Consider the following 24,307-nt stretch of genomic DNA (forward strand, 5'->3'; position numbering starts at 1 on the left):
GTAATGAGCACGCGATAGTAGCTGATAATGTTGGAAACGAGGTCAGGCACTTATTACAAGACGTAAGTAGATCAAGGTCAAGGTCATTTTTACAAATCAAAAACACACAACTCTGTGACAAACAGCCGGTGTGCAAAAATAGCTACAAACGAGTGTATGTTCACCTCGCATTCTAGAGCTATTTGCGGCTAAGATATGGCCTACTTATCTAAGATGGGTCAAGGTCTACCTTAGCGATACGCAACAATATACCTATCTAACTGTGGCGACCTTAGCGACGGCGACAATCCAACATCACGAGATTCCGAGCGATTACAGCTATTCGAAACGAAGATACGACCTTGGAGCGCGCATCAGGGTCGTCAAATGAAGTAATCGTGTCAACGAGATAAAAAATTGTGTGTTCCGAAAGGACGGGAAGAGGTGGGGAACGCTCCTTGTACCGACGAGTCGGTGAAACTTGGTCAAGGCTGGCGGCGCCCCCCGCCTCCTCGCCTCGTTAGCCACGACCGACTCCGAGGCGAACCGAATGCCGCCGAACGCCCGCGCGCTATATCGCGTTTAGATAGCACTGCTGTGATCGTTACACAAGACAACCGAGATAAATCATCACCCGCACTGATCTACACAACTGTGTCAAGATCTCCTCCACTCATTTGAAGATGTCGCTTATAAGATTTTCAAATGCGTAGTAACAAGATCACCGAAGCGATTCTGTAGTGACCTACCTACTTATATCTAAGAAAACGAACACTTACTAGAGACTAATAGGGCAAAACTATTATTTCTAATAAGATTTCCCAAACAATCATTGACCATTGCTGATTTCGAGTCCGAGACCTATGAAATTATTTTTGATATAAATTATGTGTTCTCAAACACATAAATTTTCATCGACAATACGACGATGAAGACATAAATACTAAATAGTCACACCTGTATGATTTTATTCATACAGATATATGACGAAATAACCCTTCCAAGAAATACTTATTTTTTAAAGATGGCCTCAACCGCCCCCTGCAACTTCTGTAATAACAAGACAGGTAATACCTAAAAAATAGAAAGGCCCGGTGTACGAGGCCGCTCTGTCGAAACGTTCGATTCAGGTCAAGGCAGCGCGCCGAAATAGTCGGCTGGCGCGCGCGTTTTTATTGTGATCTAACATCTGTCGCGAGCGCCTGACCCCCGCGCACTCTCAATACGTTTAGTATTTGCATCTATCCTCTCCTTCAATGAATCACGCCTCACTATCTAAAACCCCTTAAAGTAAAGCCAAATGTCTTGTCAGATTCCAATTAGCCCTTGAATTCATACAAGAACACGGCGTTTATACCGTAGTCGAGGCTCATCCAAATACTGTATATTTTATTTAATGCTCATGGCGTAATAAAATTGCGTAATTAAATATTGAGAACTATAAAGCCAAACATTGAATAGAGCATCAGTCTGAATACTGATTACATTTTAACTGTCGCTCGAAACAAGCGTGGCGTAGCAACGTCGTTACGTAAGGTGGTGTGAACACAACGCTCAGCAATCCATGTAACAATCATTATTTGACCATCTCCGTCCGCCGATGCGCTTATGTGGTCACGTAGGGGAACATATAGAGGTGAAATGTTTATAATTACGAGTTGGAGCATCAAACACAGTTTATGGCAGAATTAATAATCGTTAACGTTAAAATTTGTCAATAATTCAATTTCATAATATTCGTTGTTCATATTAAGTCTTCGTAATGAAGGTCACCTGCGATATTTCAGTAATATGATCGCTCGAATACAGATATGGAAAGTACATAGTAAACATTGTGTAGTAATAATTAGACAATGTTAAGCTAATTCAATACGCGTAGTCTTGAAGCTGCAACGTGATACGTGTTCAGGTCACATTTGGGTAGTCCATTGCGACAGGTCGAGCGAGGCGTCTTGTGAAATGGCGCTTGCGCAGCGCACCCCACTGAACGGCCGATTGTGTCGAAATGCACGATACAGTCGCTTGTACACAGCTCATAACAACTACCCTCGTTTCATGAACGTTCTCGTTTTTTAATTAGCGTTCATGTCATAATGTCGCAGGTCGGTTTCGAAACCGAGCTTTATTATTGGTTTCAATTCACATTTGACACCTTCGAATCGAAAGTGGATTTAAAGCAGTTTTTCAACTTGCCATTTGAAATAGTTCTCAATGAAACCGCGTTCAAGAGACCAATTTAATGTTTACATTGTATTAGGTACGCTATGAGAAATAATTAATAATACTGCAAGGGAATCCCTGGTGGAGTCAAAGTCGTTTATAATAAACCAACGGTAGTTATAAAGTTTAGGATACGACGTCAGTAATTAGTCCATTGAATGAGTCCCTCCAAGGGGGGTCTAGAGTGCGTGAGTTAGTAACGTAAGATGTTTCTTCGGAAACATGTCAAGAGTCCCTAGGTAATAAACATACTAAAACCCCGGGACACTAGGAGGAGCCCCGGAGTGGGGGGAGGGGGGGAATGGGTCAATTTTTTCATTTTTCGCTTAAATCTCAAAAACGGTACATGTTAGAGAAAAACTTTCAAGGAAAAGTTGAAAGGCCATAAAATTATCTACAAGTTGTACCTCAATCATTTTTTCCTATATCCTACCGTTTCTGAGTTATACCCAGTAAAAAATGATTTTGGCTCAAACAATTACCCCATACTACACATCAATCGATCAAAAAATATTTCTTTCTTCCAAAAAACTCAAATGTGCAACTTGTGACCGGTACTGGTAGATTGCTCTTAATTAGGTCTATAATTGGTAAAATAAACACATTCCTCCATGAAAGCCTTTAGGAGGAATCGATTGTCAAAATATTATATTAGGGTAGTTTGAGTTACTGAACTTGATCTTTTTATTTTTTTCTTACAAAAAACTCAAAAGTGCAACTTGTGACCGGTACAGATAGATTGCTCATAATTAGGTCTATCATTGATAAAAATACCAGATTCCACCACGGAGGCGTTTACGGGGAATTGAATTTTATTAGGGTAGTTAGGATACTTGAACTTTTTATTTTTTTTCTTCCAAAAAACTCAAAAGTGCAACTTGTGACCGGTACTGATAGATTGCTCTTAATTAGGTCTATAATTGGTAAAATAAACACATTCCTCCATGGAAGCCTTTAGGAGGAATCGATTGTCAAAATATTATATTAGGGTAGTTTGAGTTACTGAACTTGATCTTTTTATTTTTTTCTTCCAAAAAACTCAAAAGTGCAACTTGTGACTGGTACTGATAGATTGCTCTTAATAAGGTCTATAATTGGTAAAATAAACACATTCCTCCATGGAAGCCTTTAGGAGGAATCGATTGTCAAAATATTGTATTAGGGCAGTTTGAGTTACTGAACTTGATTTTTTTATTTTTTTCTTCCAAAAAACTCAAAAGTGCAACTTGTGACCGGTACAGATAGATTGCTCATAATTAGGTCTATCATTGATAAAAATGTCAGATTCCACCACGGAGGCATTTACGGGGAATTGAATTTTATTAGGGTAGTTACGATACTTGAACTTTTTAACTAACTACCCTAATAAAATTCAATTCCCCGTAAATGCCTCCGTGGTGGAATCTGGCATTTTTATCAATGATAGACCTAATTATGAGCAATCTATCTGTACCGGTCACAAGTTGCACTTTTGATTTTTTTTGAAGAAAAAAATAAAAAGATCAAGTTCAGTAACTCAAACTGCCCTAATACAATATTTTGACAATAGATTCCTCCTAAAGGCTTCCATGGAGGAATGTGTTTATTTAACCAATTATAGACCTAATTAAGAGCAATCTATCAGTACCGGTCACAAGTTGCACTTTTTAGTTTTTTGGAAGAAAAAAATAAAAAGATCAAGTTCAGTAACTCAAACTACCCTAATATAATATTTTGACAATCGATTCCTTCTAAAGGCTTCCATGGAGGAATGTGTTTATTTTACCAATTATAGACCTAATTAAGAGCAATCTATCAGTACCGGTCACAAGTTGCACTTTTGAGTTTTTTGGAAGAAAAAAAATAAAAAGTTCAAGTATCCTAACTACCCTAATAAAATTCAATTCCCCGTAAACGCCTCCGTGGTGGAATCTGGTATTTTTATCAATGACTAGCAATGCCCTGCGGTTTCACCCGCATAGATAGCGATATCGTTACAGTGAAAAGTCTACTAAATAGGTCGGACTATAGGTTTAATTTTTAATCACATGAAAATCACCTTTACCCCGTCCCGTGGGGCCGTGGGTTATGTCGGATTCCTACCGACCAAAACCCCACTGTGTTCCGTCAAGACGCATATTGGTAGAATTCCTCCGTGACCCCCGCACTACGGCCTGCTCGAACAGTATACCTACTATTTTCTGTAGATTGACACTTTTAAAAATTCGTTATATCTTTTGAATGGAATATCCAATTCTTTTCATTTAAAAAGTATTTTGCTGGTATTGAAACAGTCTATAATAAAACATCATTTAATGGGATAAGGATTAATATATGTGTATGGATAACATGGTTTGATTACTGTCGGCACTTTTATTTACTTTGAAAACGTAAAAAAGTTGTTGTAGTAACATAACTACTGAAGATGGACATATGGTATCGCGGACTTTCTTGTAGATATTGATCCATTCTATAATACCGTAGAACATTTTTTTGTTCTATCTTCAATAGATTCCGCAGCGCACGCGATGACAGAAGTTTTATTGAGGATTTTTTTACACCTTGGGTTACATTATTGCATTTTTGGTAAGGATCTCTAATTTTTTTGAAAATGCAATATAGCCTATGTTGCTCAGTAAAGATGCAGCTTTCTAATGGTGAAAGAATTTTTGAAATCGGTCCAGTAGTTTTTGCGTGAAAACCATACATACATACATACATACTTACATACATACTTACAAACTTTTCCTCTTTATAATATTAGTATAGATAGACCTAATTATGAGCAATCTATCTGTACCGGTCACAAGTTGCACTTTTGAGTTTTTTGTAAGAAAAAAATAAAAAGATCAAGTTCAGTAACTCAAACTACCCTAATATAATATTTTGACAATCGATTCCTCCTAAAGGCTTTCATGGAGGAATGTGTTTATTTTACCAATTATAGACCTAATTAAGAGCAATCTACCAGTACCGGTCACAAGTTGCACATTTGAGTTTTTTGGAAGAAAGAAATATTTTTTGATCGATTGATGTGTAGTATGGGGTAATTGTTTGAGCCAAAATCATTTTTTACTGGGTATAACTCAGAAACGGTAGGATATAGGAAAAAATGATTGAGGTACAACTTGTAGATAATTTTATGGCCTTTCAACTTTTCCTTGAAAGTTTTTCTCTAACATGTACCGTTTTTGAGATTTAAGCGAAAAATGAAAAAATTGACCCATTCCCCCCCTCCCCCCACTCCGGGGCTCCTCCTAGTGTCCCGGGGTTTTAGTATGTTTATTACCTAGGGACTCTTGACATGTTTCCGAAGAAACATCTTACGTTACTAACTCACGCACTCTAGAACTTTTTATTCAATGGACTAAATGGCATTACACAAGGCTCGGTTGCAGGTCGAGCGGGCGGTGCGAACCTCTCGCAACACCCGCTATTCGGGTCAGCAACCGATTTGTGAGAATTGTGTCATCTCACACATGTTTCTATAGTAGTGCACGACTAAATAAAAACTTTCATATATAATCCTTTCAGAATTTGATAAACAAGTAGAGACCCGAGCTCATATACCACTATGGAGAGACGATCCATCGCAGGTGACTACGTGACTACGTACGACTATGTATGTGATAGTTGAAAGTTTCCCAAATTTTGGAATCAAACTTATTCAAATGTAGCTATTATATGACGGGATGAAAAAACGATTCTGAATAAATGGGGAATAAATGAGTCGTCATGTCAAAAGGGATACTGTTTTATATACATGAGCGTGAGAAATGAATCCACAAAGGCGATTAACGATTCAATAAAATTCATATATGTATTTATTACATTTTACAAAATCGTATACATTTGAGTGTCGATGATTCAGTGACTTATTTAAATTGGAAGAGTCAAGAATTTTCAGGATAATAAACCTGTTGTAGGAAGACCAAAAAAGAACGACCTATTGATGGTGTTGCATTAGGGAAAGGCTATAGAAGATCCATAACAACATTGATGTAATATATTCCTAATGAAAAAAAAAAAAAATACATTCTGAACTTGTACCTAGAACTACGCATAACAAATCTAAAGTTCCAGTCTACCCAAGGTTTAATCTCGTAAGTTTTCGAAGATTAATTTGTAGCCGTGTGTAATATTATGTATTATACACGTTTCAATGTAAGTAATAGATGTTGCAAACATCCCAGCATCTGGCGAAACGCGCAATGGCGAGTGGCTCACGCACACAGCCGCAACCTTATGTTGCGTACATAAACTCACAACAGGCAGCGCGCGCGCCGCATCGCGGCCCCGCTTGCAAGTAGGTCAGGGCGCTATGCGGCCGTGCGCGTTTTAAATTTAGAATGATCTGCGCTTCAAACTCCGCCCCATTCGATCACCTAGCTACAAACTAAACATTACCTCTTATTACTCAAAATGTCATAATACATATAGGTCAATTAGGGAAAGCTGGCATGTTCACAGTACTCACACTTATGCAATTTCACTTACAGTATGTTCAAAAATAAATGCGACTCTAGTTTCATTTTAGACTTGAATTGTAAAATGGGTGCGTTGTAGATATATATATATGCAAATATAATTACTTATGAAAGCTCTCATAATTTACCTGTAAAATTATAATTTAAAAGTAAATCAATTGATGAAGTTAATTATTTATTCTTATAATAATCAATTGGATAAAAGTATTAATAATCATTCAATTATCAAATAATAATTAAATTCCTGACTTTGGTCGAGTAAAGATATCTAAGAAATATTATATTTGTAGTAAGTACGTAATACCTACCAAGTACCAATACGCGCTAACAAATATGTGTTACTTACATGTTTATTGTATAATTTTCACACTATTGGTTTTAAACTCAAACTCAAACATTTATACAATTAGACTTCTTCTAGAAGCACTTTTGAATCGTCATAACAGTTTTAACATTTACCACCAATTCAGAAAGCAGTATCTATAGAGAAGAAGAAGAATCTATTTAATCATAATCGTAATCTTCTACTTCACTGTAACTTTCATCGCTCGAAGAACTCGATGTTTCGTTGTCGGAATTTCTTAATGTTATTATAAATGAGTCAGTGTAATTATCTACTTTTGGTTCTAATTGAATATATTTTTCCTCATGTTCTCGCGTCTTTCTCCAAACGTCACTAAACATATCCAGACTAATAGCATTTGCTTCCTTTCTAAATAATTCTTCCACAGTTTTCAAGTTAAAGTTCACATTTTGTGATGCTACTTTCCCTTTAATTATGCCCCATAGTAACTCTATTGGGTTGAGTTCTGGATGGTATGGTGGAAGGCGCAATACACTATGTCCATATAATATGATCTTTGAGGATTGCATCAAGTAGGTAAAAATTGTGTATAGTTTGGCTTATTTTTTTTAATAATGTGATAACTCTGATTATTAATTAGTAATTTGATTTTTGAAAAAAAAAATGCCGATTTTAGTCAAAATTTATATTTTTCTAACAAGATCCTTATCATCCAAATTTCCACCTTGGTGAGAAAAATTGACATTTCTAATGAAAATGAACAAAAAATTAAATGATTTTATTAAATACTGTAAAATAGTCTATAATTCTTCGATTTACTGTATCACAAAATTCTTCATAGATTTTTAGATATTCGTACTACACCAATTACATCACCCTGTATTTATAAACAATTGCAAAATATGACACATACATAGGCCGGGAGATACTGACACAAAATTTCGGGTCATTTGTAACAGAATGGCGGTTCTACAGAGGTCTTATTACGCAATGACTAAAAGAAAAATGATGGTCAGAACTCAGAACGCTGGTACCGGCAGACTAGTCGCGTGGGCGTTAGTCGAACTCGTCGGATAAATAGCGAAAGTCAAACGATTTGTAACACTAAAATTTTAGAATTCACCGATAGCCCATATAAAAGATGTAGGCGGTAGTGTCATGCCATACTTTTCCGGTGTAACTTACAGCCCCCCATACCGACGCGATGCGTTGATTAAAAAAAAAACAATTCAAACATTTGTACCAGGCTAACTTTTGCACAGGTAATCATCATCGTACAGACATTTACGAAAATCGCCATGCCATACTTTTCGGACGATTCCAAATGGCCACCATACCGCCGAAAATCTGCAAAAAAAAATTTTTTTTCGCCAAACAATTTGTACCAGTATTGCATTTGGATTTTTGGAGAGTATTTGATAAAATGTGACCATTATTATATTTGCCATACTTCTAGTAGGGGGAAAAAGTGCTGCTATACTTGAAAATTAATTTATTCGTCACGTTTCAAAAATACGACTGTACAATACGTAAAATAATTTTTTACAGTATGGGATCATTATATTCTGTTTGTTTGTATACTAATTCTAATAGAAAAAAATATCGCAGATTGCAAACATGGGGCGGATGATTGTAAGACTTAAGCCAAGACGTAAAAAAAATGAAAAGAATTGGCGATTTGTACCAGTACGGCATTTTTGGAAAGTATATGATGCAACGTGACCATTATTATATTTGCCATACTTTTAATAGAGGGAAAAATTAGTGCCATACTGCTACAAATCGTTCAAACTACGAATAAAATCTTACAATAAGAAAAAAATCTTATACACATTCGCCACCTCCCACAGGTATGGCATTATCACACTTCTATTTATAATCATTCAGGAGTTGTTGAAAAAAAAAATGTAGGGTGGTACAAATCGTTTGGAGAGAAAAAAAAATTCAAAAATTTGCAGATTTTCCGCGGTATGGCGACCATTTGGAATCGTCCGAAAAGTATGGCATGGCGATTTTAGTAAATGGCTGCACGACGATGGTTACCTGTGCAAAAGTGAGCCCGGTACAAATGGTTGAATTGTTTTTTTTAAATCAACGCATTCACGTCGGTATGGCGGACTGTAAGTCACATCGTAACTGTATGGCATGACACTACCGCCTACATCTTTTTTAAGGGCTATCGGTAAATTCTAAAATTTTTGTGTTACAAATCGTTGGAATTTCGCTATTTATCCGACGAGTGTGAGTAACGCCCACGCGACTAGTCCGCCGGTACCAGCGTTCTGACCATCATTTTTCTTTTTGTCATTGCGTACTATTTACTAAGACCCCTCTAGACCGCCTTCCTGTTACAAATGACCCGAAATTTTGTGTCAGTATCTCCCGGCCTAACATGTGCAATGTGTAAATGTGTTGACGTTCCAGCTCTTCTTAATATACCTATACCACATTGATCTCGAGTTGGAACACTAAAGTAATTTTTGGATGACAAATAATGTCTAATAGGGGTATAATGATTCCAATAATGAAATTCGAAACAAGAGGTGCACGTCATGTAGAAGAACTGAAGGAGCATTTCTTATTGTATTTCGATACAATGCGGTGTCGTAAGCACCAAACATGAAGGGACTTAAAAATGGTTCAAATTGATATTTAACCAACTTGTTACAATTACACACCGTGAATACAATATATCATAGCTCTAGATATTTACTTTTTATGAAGCAATATGACGAACGTGTGACTATTTAAATGTCAGACAAAGGATTTAATATACGACATATTAACGAGAATAGAGTACTTAATACTTATGCTTGCACTAATGAGAGTAATATTATAGAGTCATATTATATTCGAATTATTGGTAAGCATGCTTTAGGTACAAAAAATGTCACAAAATAGTAAATTGAGAAAAATATCTTCAATACTCAAAAAACTTATTTTGAAGAGGAAGACAGTGACACGCATCAAGTGTTAAGAAATTTCTAGATTATGGGCATGGGTAGAAGACACATCAGGACTAATATTCAAACTTTTGTATCACATAAATACAAATAAACTACAGCAAATCTGGTGTTCCAATATTATGCTAGACCGAAATTAGGTACGTAAAATATAAAGAAATTTACAGTCATTTCAACATTTGATAATTTAGAGTATTTGTTTGTGTGTGAATTAGGACCACGAACGAATTAGGAAATTAGGCAATAAACCACTTCAGAAACGGCTCGACATAGCTCTGGTGAAACGAGTTAGATTACTCATGATACAGTTATATTTCTTTATGTATTATTGATTTTAAATCCTAGACAACTTCCTTTTAATAATGAGTGTAATATTGTCGTAATCATTTTAGTCCAGATTAGGCAAACCTTTTATAGTGAGGTGTTATTAACCTTCCCAATAAATACATGACTTATTTACCGAACAATGATAAAAGTAAACGAAAGTTGAATAAGTGGTTACGCCGATGAAAAAATATAATTCTTATTTCAACGATCTTATTAAGTAACTTTTAGCAATACTAGACAGGCGTTGACTTATTGCCAAATTGTTTTGAGCAACCTTTAAGTTAAGACAGAGCTTGTAATGAGTCAGATAGTTTATGCAACAGTCTTATTACTTTGCTTGTTTAGAATTAATTTAGGTAATGAAACTATTTGTATTTTTACGCCTTTACTTGCTTTCGAATATTTTTATCTAACTCTTGATAAGATTCAAGTAGATAATATGACAAAACCTGTGTTGAAAAGTAGGTGAAGGTCGCAAACGAGCTGCCTCGACACACAACGAATAAGTCATCAATTTCTGTTTATTCATATTAAGTCTCATGAAGACGTCGCTGACATCTTCTCCAAATTGGTGATTGATGACATCAGACATAAATACCATTAGTTCTTGCGAAGGATACCGGCACTGCTGACGGAAATGATGTATGGACAGGTCAATTGTCTTCTAAATTTGAAGACAGTTCTGCTAGAGCTAAAGTAAAAATAAAAATTCAACTCACCTTCTAATTTCATTCCGACGTCCAGACATTTTTGGAAACGGCAAAAGGGACATCGTTTCCTCTGTGTTTTATCAATGTGACACGCGCGTTCAGCAACGCATGTGTACACCTTTTTGTTCTGCACGGTCCTCTTGAAGAACCCTTTGCATGATTCACAAGTGAGCAGCCCATAGTGGTATCCACTCACTTTGTCCCCGCAAACGGGACAAAGTTCTTCGATCACATCTTTTGTGTCAGTTTGATCACACACAGTACCAGCTGTGGGTAAGTATGCCCCGGGTTCTCCTCCGGCACCTGTTGGGAACAGATATGAAGCATCCAGATTAGCGTAGGCAAAAGGTTGCGGGTCTGATGTGCATTGGTATGCGGCGCCCTGTGGCACGTATTGCTGTGAGGCTCCCGAGGGTCCGCTGCCCGAGCCCGAACCTTCTGGTCCCGGACTTAGATCGAAAGGGGACATGTTGAGGGACATGAGGCCTGTCTGCTGATCCATCGTCATGCTCGGCCGCACGTAGCGGCTGCTTATTACAAATCCCTACGACGGCGTTCAACCGAAACAACGTTCACACAGTCACTGAGTTCACTGGCGGTCTGACCGCAACACTATCTGCCGCTGGCGGGCTGCACCTGTTCAAGCACTATAGAAAGAGGCACATAAATCCAGCACATTTTGTTCTAAACGAATCAGGTGGAGATAAGTTCGGACGCGAAGCGCCGTGCTCTATGCATACGATCGCAACGAGAAATGTTGTTACAGTTTGTTGACGGCGCGCGTTTTTACGATCGCGACAAGTGTTGGTGTCGCGGCGGCACACGTGCCGTTCAAGAGACGTCCCGCGATCGACTGGCGGCCGGCCGGCGACATCGGCGCGCGTGCCGGCGCCTCCCGCATGCGCGCCCCGCCGCTACCCGCGAGCCCCCGCCCGCTCGCACAATGGAAAACGATTAGGAGCCCATGTAATAAGTGAAAGTGAGTCGGTGACCCACTTTCCCGCGATCCAGGTCTATGTTAGTGCGCGTTCGCGCGGTTGCGCCACCGCGCGGGCGAGAAGCGAAGCGGGGGGCGGCCCACTGACCCAGTTGCGCACAGTGCCGCAGCAGGGCAGGGTTGCCGCGAACAACGAGCTTATGTTTACGTTCGCACAGCATTGCTTGACGCTTGTGTAAAGAGCATTCGCTCTACGTAACATGTCGAAGCGTCATCGTAGTCACCGGAGCGGTCACACGCTTACAGATCTCAAAACTTCTATAACTAAACTACAAAACGATACCCTTCATACTTTGCGATTCTTAGTACCTATAGCTTATGCGCAAGAGTTTCAGATTGTATGAAAATATTTTTTGCCACAAAAATGATTGGAGACTAAAAACAATTTACATAAAACGTTAAAATACCTAATTGCGCAAAAGTAGTACCTACACCTTTTATAAATATGTATTCTTTGCAATAAATAAATACAAGAGATAGTTGAGTAAGGTCAGTTGTGCGTAGATCCATCATCCAACTAATAAATGAACGCAACACAAACTAAAAAAGTATTTATTAAAAACATTATTATTAGGTGACTCATTTTTACAATAACTATCTATTTAAAGTGCATCCTTTTGTAAAACATACAAGTTTTTAGACATTTTAAACTTCACCAAAAAAAAAAAACATTACTTAAGTAGTTTAAAAGTGTTCATGTGTAGTAGAATTATTTTTTGCTACAAAATATGACGCCAATATTATAAACAGAAAACTTATTATTTATTGCATTAATAAATTTTCCAAAAAACAGAATTTGCTGGACTTCATTAACAGCCCACGTTAGAAAAATCATTTGAAATATATGTAAAAGGACTAGCGGTCCGCCCCGGCTTCGCCCGTGGTACATATTTCGCAATAAAAGGTAGCCTATGTTCTTTCTCAGGGTCTAAAGATTATCTGTGCCAAATTTCATCAAAATCGGTCCAGTAGTTTATGCGTGAAAACCATACATACATACATACATACATACAAACATACAAACCTTTCCTCTTTATAATATTAGTATAGATATAGAAGAACAATAAAATATAGAAGAATAATAATTACAATTGATCTTTAATACTTTAATCAACGAGACTCTACATCAAAAATCAATCAACAATGCCATTACCTAATTACGATGCTTGTTAAAAATTTTAGCTCATTCAATTACAATTTATTTTTCATTTGTGCGTGTAAATAACTTCACAATAGTTGTAGTTCGAGAATCATTCAATATCAAAGCGAAATAAATTAAAGATCTTGACCTGGATTTGCTTAAAATCAGTCAACGGGTCACGAACGAGTGACTGTCTGTGACAGCCTTGTGGCGAGTAGCGCGAGCCAGCCTGTCCTAATGCACTAAACATGTCATGCAGACATACATCAGCACGTGGACAGAATAGAGACGCGTCGACGCTATTTATTTACTACACAAGATACACAATACACAAGGTACCTACTCTCGATTCACTTTCATTGAATTCGAAACGCTGAACTTGCAAACTTTGTTGCGTCGGAGATATCACATTATTTCATACGTCAGGTTCCGTTTCTAGGCTAAGCGATTAAGTATTGACCTATTGCTCGTTTTGCTTAATTATCTCTTGATTAATGGGTCTTCGTTTAATTTCAGTCGTGTGATTCGATAAAAATATCAAATGTTTTGACAAAAACATCACATCTTTACAAATTGCCCTGGGTAACCGCTGCGAACGTGCAAAATATCAGTCGCCGTGCAGAATCATCTCGAGCGCACAACAAAGCACCCTCATTACAGAGGAAAGCACATATTGCGTACACGGCGACGTAATGAGTCAATAAGTTTCGATTTCATAATCAAGACCTGAATACCGGATGAAAAAGCGACAGTGTCGGTGGTGTGTCATTTCGCTATCGTGCAGACGCCGCGACCTCCTACGAAAGCAAGAGTGGTTCGAGTCTCACGCGCAACTTTGCTTTCTTCGCATGCGCGGCTGCGAGTGACGTCACGCTTTCTCTGTGCGGCCTGCGGTGACGTGCGCTGATGTAACTATCGTAATCCGCAACTGTGTAATAGACGCGCCGTCATCGATTGTATTATCGCACTCGTTTCAAATGCATAACACGGAAACGTGCACATGCGGGCTTAATAAATTAATTATTCATTTAATCTCGAGCGTATGTAGATTGTAGACGTTGTGAGATGTTGTTTTAAATTTAAACGTCGACACATCACTTGGCACTCGGCGGTAAATCATTGAGAATATTGCTTTAATATATGCCAATTTGATTTCATACAAGTTCCATAACCCAAATTAAGTAAAGGAGATTGCCTAAGTGACTATGGCACTTTGTATCGCAATCAAACTTATTGTGTCAAGATGAAATATAGCTCAATTTAAAGCTTGATGTTAGTACTTTTAGATATGATTAAAGTTTTTATGTAAATAAGCCGCAGTTCGCGACAATAAAAATAAAACAATAGTTTTATTCAACACTTCAAAAAATACTTTAACGAGTTTAAACTAACGATGAACGTTAAGTTTTACATTTATTACATATCGTATAGGAGGTAGTAACGTTTAAAAAAAGTCATTTTAGTATTGGGTTTTTGATATACTGTTTCTCTTGCTATTTCGGTTAGAGTCCGGGCTGTCTGGCTGGCGGTAGTGGTTGCGTTTATTAGTGCGCCCAGAAAAATATCCGTAATTTAAAGTCATTTATTAACGCGTAATTTTTAATCTTTTGCCTTTAGATAGATCTATCAGACATAAATTTTTTATTGCAAGACGTTTTTTTCGTTTCGTTGTTAAATAGGTGCCATACGCAATTTTTTATTTCAAAATAATTAAAATGTCAACGAATTAAGTGAAATTACATCAACATGAGTCCGCTTAAAAGGTAAGTTATAACTTTATTACTTATATTAAATTATCCTTTTTTAATACTTATATTGAATAATTAGTAAACTAATATTTTTAATTGATGGTTTCATATTTATTACACTTTTGGGTATTAAACTATTAATGTGAATTTGATGATATTTGGTTTTTATCAAGTTTACATTAACGTCCTATTTGAGGTTCGTAGGGAAAAGGAGGCACCATGGTAGATTTTTGCAAAAAAATTATTAATAGTAAAATGAATATTATATATATTATAAGTAACATAGTGATTACTTATCCTTCACGGGGACTCATGTTGATGGAATTTCACTTATTTCGATGACATTTTAATGATTTTGAAATAAAAAATTGCGTTTGACACCTATTTAACAACGAAAAAAACGTCTTGCAATAAAAAATTTATGTCTGATGGATCTATCTAAAGGCAAAAGATTAAAAATTACGCGTTAATAAATGACTTTAAATTACGGATATTTTCCTGTGCAAATAAGATGCGCACTAATAAACGCAACCACTGCGGCCAGCCAGACAGCCCGGAATCTAACTGAAATAGGAAGAGAAACAGTATATCAAAGAACCAACTATACTAAAATTCTCACTTGTCAACGTCGGTAGCTCCTATACGATTATAAATATACAAATAGGAATTAACAATATCACGAACACGTGACACAACTAGTATTTTACCGATTCCATACGTGGTCATACATGTTTCAAAACACAAACTTTTACTTTTATTTCCGGTATAATTAAGACTTAATAGTGATACATAATATGATGATTATAAATACAAATAGGAATTAACAATACGACGATTCACGAATACGTGGCACAACTAAAATTTTACCGATACCATCCGTGGTCATTTTCCTTTACATTTGTATTTTTTTTGGTGTGTATACGTAGTAACTCTATGTTAAAAAAGGCAGATCGAGCCTCATGCATATGACTTAGAATTCAATGTAATAAATAAATTATACGATCTGTACTCGGAATACTTAAATGTATTATGTAGTTTGAAAAATTGATGTAAAACGTCTGTAGAGTTACCTACATCTACTCTACATTTTTAAAGAAAATGTAACTTGAATTTAGAACGGGGTCAGTCATATAACTAATTCAAGACCCATTCCTTCGGAGACATTATATTTCTAAATGGACACTTTACAAATTACCTTACTGGGAAATGGTTTTATCAAGGGAAAAACTTACAGGGTGTCAGACATGTAACGCCATTTCCTTTATATCTATATTCTATATATTTTATTATGATTTCACATACGTATGAATCAAAGCCAACACATCTACTCATATCGGAAATAAATTACGAACCCTCTTACAAGTGAAACTCGTGGGTAATATTCCATAAATTATATCGCAAGAAAATGCTTTAAATTGAAACATACCTACCACACGACGTATTTGAGCATTTTATCCCTCTTCAAAGGAGTTTTATGTGCTCACGTAATTATTCGGAAGTGAGGACTCGATGTTAATTAGTTTCGTGGCACAAAAGAGGTCACAACAATCGATAAAGGAGTCTAATACCTGCGTGAAGAGGGGTGCGTGAGGGTACTGAATATTTGAGCCAAGTGCACGGGGTCAGTAGGTCAGCGGCGCTAACCCATTAGTTCCCCAACCTACGTTTTATTAAACTCGAACACACAGACCCCGTTTGCTTAGTTATTACAGAAAAATGTCAAGGTAAGTTCTTATTTAAAATGAAAACCAATTATGCGCCTGGTAACTAGGTCTCAAACGACCTCGATTTATTATTGTAGACACATGGAAATGGTCCATGGGAACTAAGAAGGATTAGTGCCATATGTGCTACATAGATTTTGTATTTAGGGCTGATTTTTCAATCCTTGGTTAAAATTTATTCATCGAATAACGTATTAAACTACCATTTCAAAAATGTATTCTAATTGTCCGTATTTGACAGTTTACAGGTGTCATTTTAAAATGTTCGTGTTATACTTTATTGGACGGATAAATTTTAACCAAGGATTGAAAAATCGGCCTTAAATATAAATAAATAAATAAATTTTCACATCATAATTTTACAAATCGAAGTGACCCAGGCTCGTAAGATAGTAAGAACTGTTTTTCAGCAGCTTGTGTCTTCCATTTACAACTACACGGACACGAAGATATCAGTGAAAATTTAAATAAAATAAAAAAAAAATATTTAAATCACTACATAGTATAAAACAAAGTCGCTTTCTCTGTCCCTATGTCCCTTTGTACGCTTAAATCTTTGAAACTACGCAACGGATTTTGATGCGGTTTTTTTTAATAGATAATAGATTTCAAGAGGAAGGTAAGGAGTATGTATAATAACATCCATTAAATAGTGGAGAAGTACTGTTATTTTTGAGGTTTCTAATGTGATGTCGTAAAAAATTAAATTTTTTCCGCTTACATTGCAAACGCAGACTGAACCGTACGAGTTTTATCAAAATAATGTACTAAGTATTATACACATTGAAAAGGTCTACAGAAAAGTCCGCGATGGTATATGTCTATCTCTTATGGATAACCCACAATAACTTTTTTTTGTCATTTACTTTTTACGACAAATAATGGCTAATTTTCGAAGCGATTTTAACCAATACAGCATTAATCCTTAACCAATTAAATACATTGCACCCGTGCGAAGCCGGGGCGGGTCGCTAGTAATATATAAAGCTTAATATGTAGGTATTTATCGTAATTATTTCGTTTAGATATAGTACACTTGATCACTCATCATTTAAACAGGTGTGCACTTGCTCAGAGTATCGGATCACATTTCTAAACATCTATAATTCTATATGCTGATCCACTTTAGGCGAGGTATTACAATTACACCGGAAGTGTTATTTTAATGTTATTATTATTTATTGTTATGTTAATTCGATATTCTGAAGCTAAACTGTAAGGGCTTTAGAAATATTAATGCAAAGAGGGCGACCATTGTATAACTGAATAAATATAAACCACATGACAACTGAAAAATATTGCAAAACGCCGATAGACGAGCGAGCAAATCAAAATTCAGTTACTATCCGACACCACCTACTTTTACACAAAGGAGCATAATCTGCCCCAGTATAGAGATGCTTGGAATAACAAAGTAGTGTTGCCCAACTCGATAGTTGCAAAGAAACAGCCGACCTGATTCCGAGATACGACGATTTCACTTGTCCTCAAAATGCGTTTCTTAACAGTTAATCATGTACCGAGCGAAACAAAAGATTCAAAACAATTGAAATTGACCTTAGTTGACGCAGATGCATTATTCGGCTGCAGCTGTTATAACTCGTTACATTATTTTATTCAATGTTCATAATTAACTTCTATTTTTTTGCCGTATTCATGTACTTAATTAACCAACCATGAAGAAATTAATGCCAAACACAATATGAACTAACTTGAAACATTACACAAGAAGTTTGAAATAAAGTTAGAGTTGAATAGGCAGTCAACTTCGATTTTGTTACATTTGTTTATTTGATGTTGAATGGATAATTGAGAAATATCAAAGTTATTTCTTTGTATATTTTCATAAAATATTTACAACTTAAAGGTAAATAAAACCGGCCAAGTGCGTGTCGGACCACGCATAAGTAGGGTTCCGTAATCCGTAGTCATGTTAAATTTATTAAGCTACATTCAGTCCTAACAGTATTTTAAAATTCTTTATAGTTTGCAGTTCTTTTTGGATAATAAGTCTATATTTTTATTTTATTTATAATTTCAAAAGTATTCACCATAATATACCCAAAACAATTTTAATTACGAGTTTCCGCGCCACTTTATTTAAAGGGGGGGGACACACACCGTGTTAACGAGTTTGGCGGGCTATATCTCGCAAATGGTAAAGCTGATAAAAAAGTGTTGTATGGAAACTCTGCCTCATTTACATGGACCTTTTCAACGATACCCCACACAAGGGGGTGCGCTCAAAAAAATTATTTAGCCCCCCTTTACATGTATGGGGAGGTACCCTTAAAGAAAGGTAATTTTCATTTTTTGTATTTTTAAAATTGAGATCCATATCCAAGTTATCCTTGAACCAAGTTTCATGCAAATCGATCCATAAACGTAGAAGATATTGTGCTATGACAGACTAGGGTGCTAGGACGGACGGACTGAACGATCTTATAAGGGTTCCTTGTCGGACTACGGAATCCTAAAAAAGGGCGAACATTTTCTTCGTTATTTCAGTTAATAGGAAGCCAATGGAATCAACTCATTAAAAGGGCAAATTTCTCAACGCGACCGACTGAAACCAATTAAATTAATTTATATAAAGTAACTTTTAAAGTATAATAAATACAAGAATGGTTGTACGAAGTTAAAGCAATAAGGTTTCACAATTCCAAGGAGAAGGCTAGGAATGTAATCAGTAACGTGATGCGACTGCAGGCGGCAGGGAATCGAGACCTTGTGATCCCGTCCTCGGGGATGAAGCTACCCGTTTATTTAATGTTATACTAGCTTGTTACATCAATGCCACGCTTTTATTGTCTTTAACTTGATAAAGCCGCGATAGAACTAGAATTAATAAAGCATGAATGCGCAAGACGTAGAGTTTTTGTTCAAACGCGAACCATGTGGTCTAGGGGAAGTCAAGTGTGTAATACTTTGGATGTCAATTTGCTATAGAATTATAAACTAAATCAAAATTAAATAGCTATGAAACCAATTTTGAGGAATAAGGTCGCAAACATTCAGTCCAAAAGAAACAAAAAATATTCATGAAAAGCTTTTCCAAAATCTTCCATTCAGGTAGTTAAGAACTCGTTTGGCTATTTTTTACAAACATCGAGACTTACAAGATTTTCTTTATCTATTGAAACTTCATATAGACGCAAGTCAATTAAATACGAATTTTCGTATAAGTTTGGATCTTTATGGATAATAACATAGCTAAATAAAACTGACTACGTGACTTCGTGCCACGGTCCGCTTGGTAAATTAGGTTAACTCATAAATGCTGGAGTGCTTGTTAATAGTTTATAAGTACGGCTCAATTCATTTTTAATAATTATATTTTATGACAGCCTTTCATGACCGGTCGCTTTGTTCTCAATCATATTTTTTGCAAATAATTATGAAACTTATTTATAAACTTCTACCGCTTTATTGTACAAATTAAAAAAATCTAGGTCATGAACTCTTAACCAATTTCATTCCACCCTTCTCCATAAATTTACCATCTTGTTACTTTATAGTAATTAAATATTAAAAAGTAATCTTCTAACCGCATACAATAAAATTAAAAATGCCTGAAAGCTCTCTTCACTTAAGGGTATTATTCACTTAAGAGTATAAATTATAATTAAATCCATTGCATAATTTAATGGATACGTAATACGTTTAACCACGCAACTACCGCGCTAATTAACCTATATTCTCCATCGATGATCTCGATCCAATATTGCTCCATTAAAAAGGATCATCTGACCCCGTTCCCCCCGCGCCCTAAATCCACCCCAAACCTGACCTAGATAGGATGTATGACGTTGAGACCTTCGTGTATTATCGACGATAGGGAAGCCATTAATAATGAATAAATATTTATAATTCTCATTAAATTCCCTTTGCAGTTTGTGGTAGACACGCCGATTAGTCTGTTGACTGTTCCGAGTTACGTCATCGCGTACCTATGGCCTATCCGGACATGCATGAGCTAATTCTTTTATGAATTCTGTTTCTGGTATTACTCACAATACATCATATGTCAAATGTAATTGTGCTTTCTTAGTTCATTCATATCATATTAGCAGTTAGCTATCCGCTCGTGTGGTCAAAGAAAATTCCCACTGGAGTTAAATATGTATTTCGTCGCGGTAAAATGTTATTGTCTAGCCTAACTATCTCCAATCACAAAAATAAAATCTGCATTCATTGCAAGGTGAAGAAAAATGACTCGTTATAAAATAAAAGTAATAAGCAACTCATTTCTTTAAGTGAGACTCATTTTCTATAGCGTAGTAAGTTGTAATAGCTGCAATATAACATAACTAAAATCAATAAAAACTCGACTTAATGCATAATATATGACTTTTTTAATCCAACCTCTATCCGTTAGTAGCAACCTACCCGTCTGTTTCGTCTTTGAAAAAGCATGAGCCACCTGTAAAAATTTCTTAAATTTATTCACCCATTCAATGTGTGTAAATTTTTATCACACGATTTTAAAACATGAATTAAATATCATTGTACATTTAAATATAGAAAATACAAATCCAAAGGTGAACTTATTTTTAGAAACGGTTCAGTACTTCTTGAGATCAGCGCGTTAAAACAAACAAATCCTTCAGCTCTATATTACTAAGTACCTATAGATTTTACAGTGGAAATTTAATGGACTCTCATCGTGTGGACAGCACACAAGGTTTTCGCAAAATTGAGTTAAGCGAAGCGGGATGGACATGTAACGTACGGTGTCACCAATTGATATGCGCTTGTCACGACTATTTACTATTTTTAGTTGCAATAGGTGACATTTAAAAAACCTAGAGGACATCCAATGTTCGAATTCGGAGCATAACAAAAGAGTACAACCTAAGCGCAATGAATTTTTATTTTAATAAATATTACCATCTTCCTATAAGTGTGCCAAATTTCTACTCCTCCTCTATCCGCGAAATGTTCTTTAAAAAGTGTTCTAAAGTTCACGTATTAAAAATTATCAAGAGAAATATACATCGGCATTTCATATAAAGCAGGTAGAGCTGTAAACAAAAATAAATATTTATTTAGTCGCTTAATTGCTACACTGTAAAGCACCGTTGGACTCTATTGTCCCTTTGAGATGTATACAAATACTACTACGCATTTTTATTACACTTTGTGAGCCGTCAATGTTATGCTTATCCTGTTAATTTTGTTGAATAAGGCAATAAAAGAAAGTCGCTGCTGTTTATAATTATGATGTTATTATTTAAAAGGCGTTGTCGGTACACAATACAAGAACGGCATCGCATTAACTTTTAATTGTGTATAAATTTTATTATTATGTCAAGAGAATTGAGGTGATAGCGATATGTACCTACTTCCAATTAACCATACTTAACATTATTAGTGTTGAGTACTCAGGTGGAATAACTATCGTGGAGTTTCTACGATCCTACGTTTGAAAAGGATCTTTATCCATTTTCCTGCCTTTCGAAGCGTGAAAACATAAAATAACGTGCCACTTATCCAGAGCATTGCTTGCCTGTTTGTTTTATACGCTTTTATCTAGGTACATAAAAAACCTATGTCCGATATAGATTCTGGAACTTTAGTATCTTAGCATGATCTGCGGCAACTTTGTGACCCAATTGATAGACGACAATGAAGTTCAGATTACGACCAAAGTCATAAATTTCCCCACACATGCAATATGTAGATTCCAATTTAAATAGAAACGGTAACTGCAATTCGAATGAGTGATTTCTATTTAACAGTTCCTAACACAATCCACTCTTGAAAAGTGGGTCGTTAGCTCTAGCAATCTTTACACATACTGAGTCTGAATAAATAAAGAACACAACAGTGTCGCGTTTATCATAGTACCTACTGAGTATATTAGATTGTAGTTTGGGAATGAATACATGTATGTTAGTATTTCATTCGCACTTACACATATAAAAAGTAAATTAGAAAATTTAAATTATTTTCGCGTACTTATTAACAATGCATTTATTTTTAACGCTGTACTTTTTCTATTCACCTTCTTTATCGACTCCCGCAAGAAGACTTTTCTTTTCCTTGGCTCATGTGGTTGAGTTACATTAGAAGTTACTCATACCTACAATATTTTTTATATATCATAAATAACAAATGTTAAGGTGGCGGTTCGCGCCGCGACAGAGACAAGCTACCGAGACAGGAGACCGCGACCGAAGACCGCGACCGTTACTTGACGTTCGGCAATGTATAGGCGGCAATTCGCGAGCGAGACAGAGACAGGAGACAGAGACGCGAGACGGGAGACAGCGAGACGGTCGCTGCCCCAGACCAGTAGTGTCTCGTGTCGCGCTCAAAAAGCACATGTGTTTTTGTCATCAAACTTTAGGTGCTTGTTTACTAATAGCGAAAATGATCCTTCTTGGCCTCTAGTTAAATATAATTCTTTAATAGGTAATATTCTTTTAGTTTTGTATTTGTAATAATAATATAATAGCAAGAGGAAGAAGAAGACGATTCTTCTTCCTCCAATAGAACTTCTACAACTTGGTTTTCCATCATGACACAAACACAACTGACTACATCGACAGACTCTCCGATACTGATTAACTTTTCGGTCGTGAAGAGCCTGAGACACTTGTCGCGGTATCCGGTCTCGGTCTCGCCTTACAGTACATGCAGAAGAGACCGAGACACTTGTCGCGGTCTTCGGTCGCGGTCTCCTGTCTCGGTCGCTTGTCTCTGTCGCGGCGCGAACCGCCACCTTTAAGGGCCACTGACACCCCGGGCGAAAATATTGTGGCGCCCACTTGAGGTGTTCTGAAGGTTTGCACCAGGAGAGGCAACTTCAGACCTTGGCGCCCCCCAGAATTTGTCGCCCTGGGCCATCGCCCCCTCTCGCCCCCCCCCCTTAACACCGGCACTGCCGACCATAGTGTAGAGCATATCAAAACATATACCTACAAAGGAACCTCCTTTGATTCTAATTTGATTGAGAGGTCTTAACAGCATTGAAATCTAGATTTAATAGAGAATACATGCGGTTAGATCCAGAACACAGAAGCGCAGCATCCTGGAAACGTCTCATTTGTACACATTGTATACGGATTACCTACTGCCATTCTACTAAGATATGGTCTTTTAATATTCGTCTGAGGAACATGTCTAATAAAGTTTGTTTATAATTTATAGATGGATTTAGACTTGTTTCATATAAGGTACCTACTTTCTATAAGAAAACGGATATTTTTTCACCAATGAAACATATAGGGATCGATTGAAACATAAGTCACTATCATAGCCCGTTTTCTTTGTTCCTAAAATGTATTTATAATCTTCTTATATATAAAAATGAATCGCAAAATGTGTTGGTAAGCGCATAACTCGAGAACGGCTGAACCGATTTCGATAATTCTTTTTTTATTATATTCCTTGAAGTACGAGGATGGTTCTTATGTAGAGAAAAAATAAATATTATGTACCACGGGCGAAGCCGGGGCGGACCGCTAGTTTTTTATAAAAATAAACACCGATTAATGTATCACGAAAAATGATTAATTTATAAGAACGAATACGGTATCTAAATGGGTTAATCTATGCAAATTTATTTGATTATATTGCTCATGATAAGTGCATACCTATTACATTATAGGTAATTCATATATAAAGGTTACATTCCATATTCCTACGCAACACAACAGAAAAAAGTAAGCAGTCAATATTTTTGAACCATTAATTTTCTTTTACCCAAATTTTAAAATTTAA

The 24,307-nt window shown here is 36.3% G+C and overlaps 1 protein-coding gene across 6 annotated transcripts in view; it reads right to left on the bottom strand.

The window, feature by feature from the left end:
- Positions 1 to 24,307, bottom strand: part of ftz-f1 (ftz transcription factor 1) — a 101,280-nt gene that overhangs the window by 20,508 nt on the left and 56,465 nt on the right. For 5 of the 6 annotated variants that reach the window (XM_089697723.1, XM_089697714.1, XM_089697704.1 and 2 more), the window contains exon 1: positions 10,979 to 11,848. In XM_089697723.1, the coding sequence (XP_089553849.1) occupies positions 10,979 to 11,477 (499 nt within the window). In that variant the 5' untranslated portion in view covers positions 11,478 to 11,848. Of the gene's footprint in view, positions 1 to 10,978; positions 11,849 to 24,307 lie in introns of those variants that run through there. The other variant, XM_089697696.1, reaches the window with a different exon arrangement.

This window comes from Colias philodice, chromosome 1, assembly GCF_061535455.1.
Source record: "Colias philodice isolate Cphi_HAF_F1 chromosome 1, ilColPhil1 Martin Lab GWU primary, whole genome shotgun sequence".
NCBI classification, from domain to species: domain Eukaryota; kingdom Metazoa; phylum Arthropoda; class Insecta; order Lepidoptera; family Pieridae; genus Colias; species Colias philodice.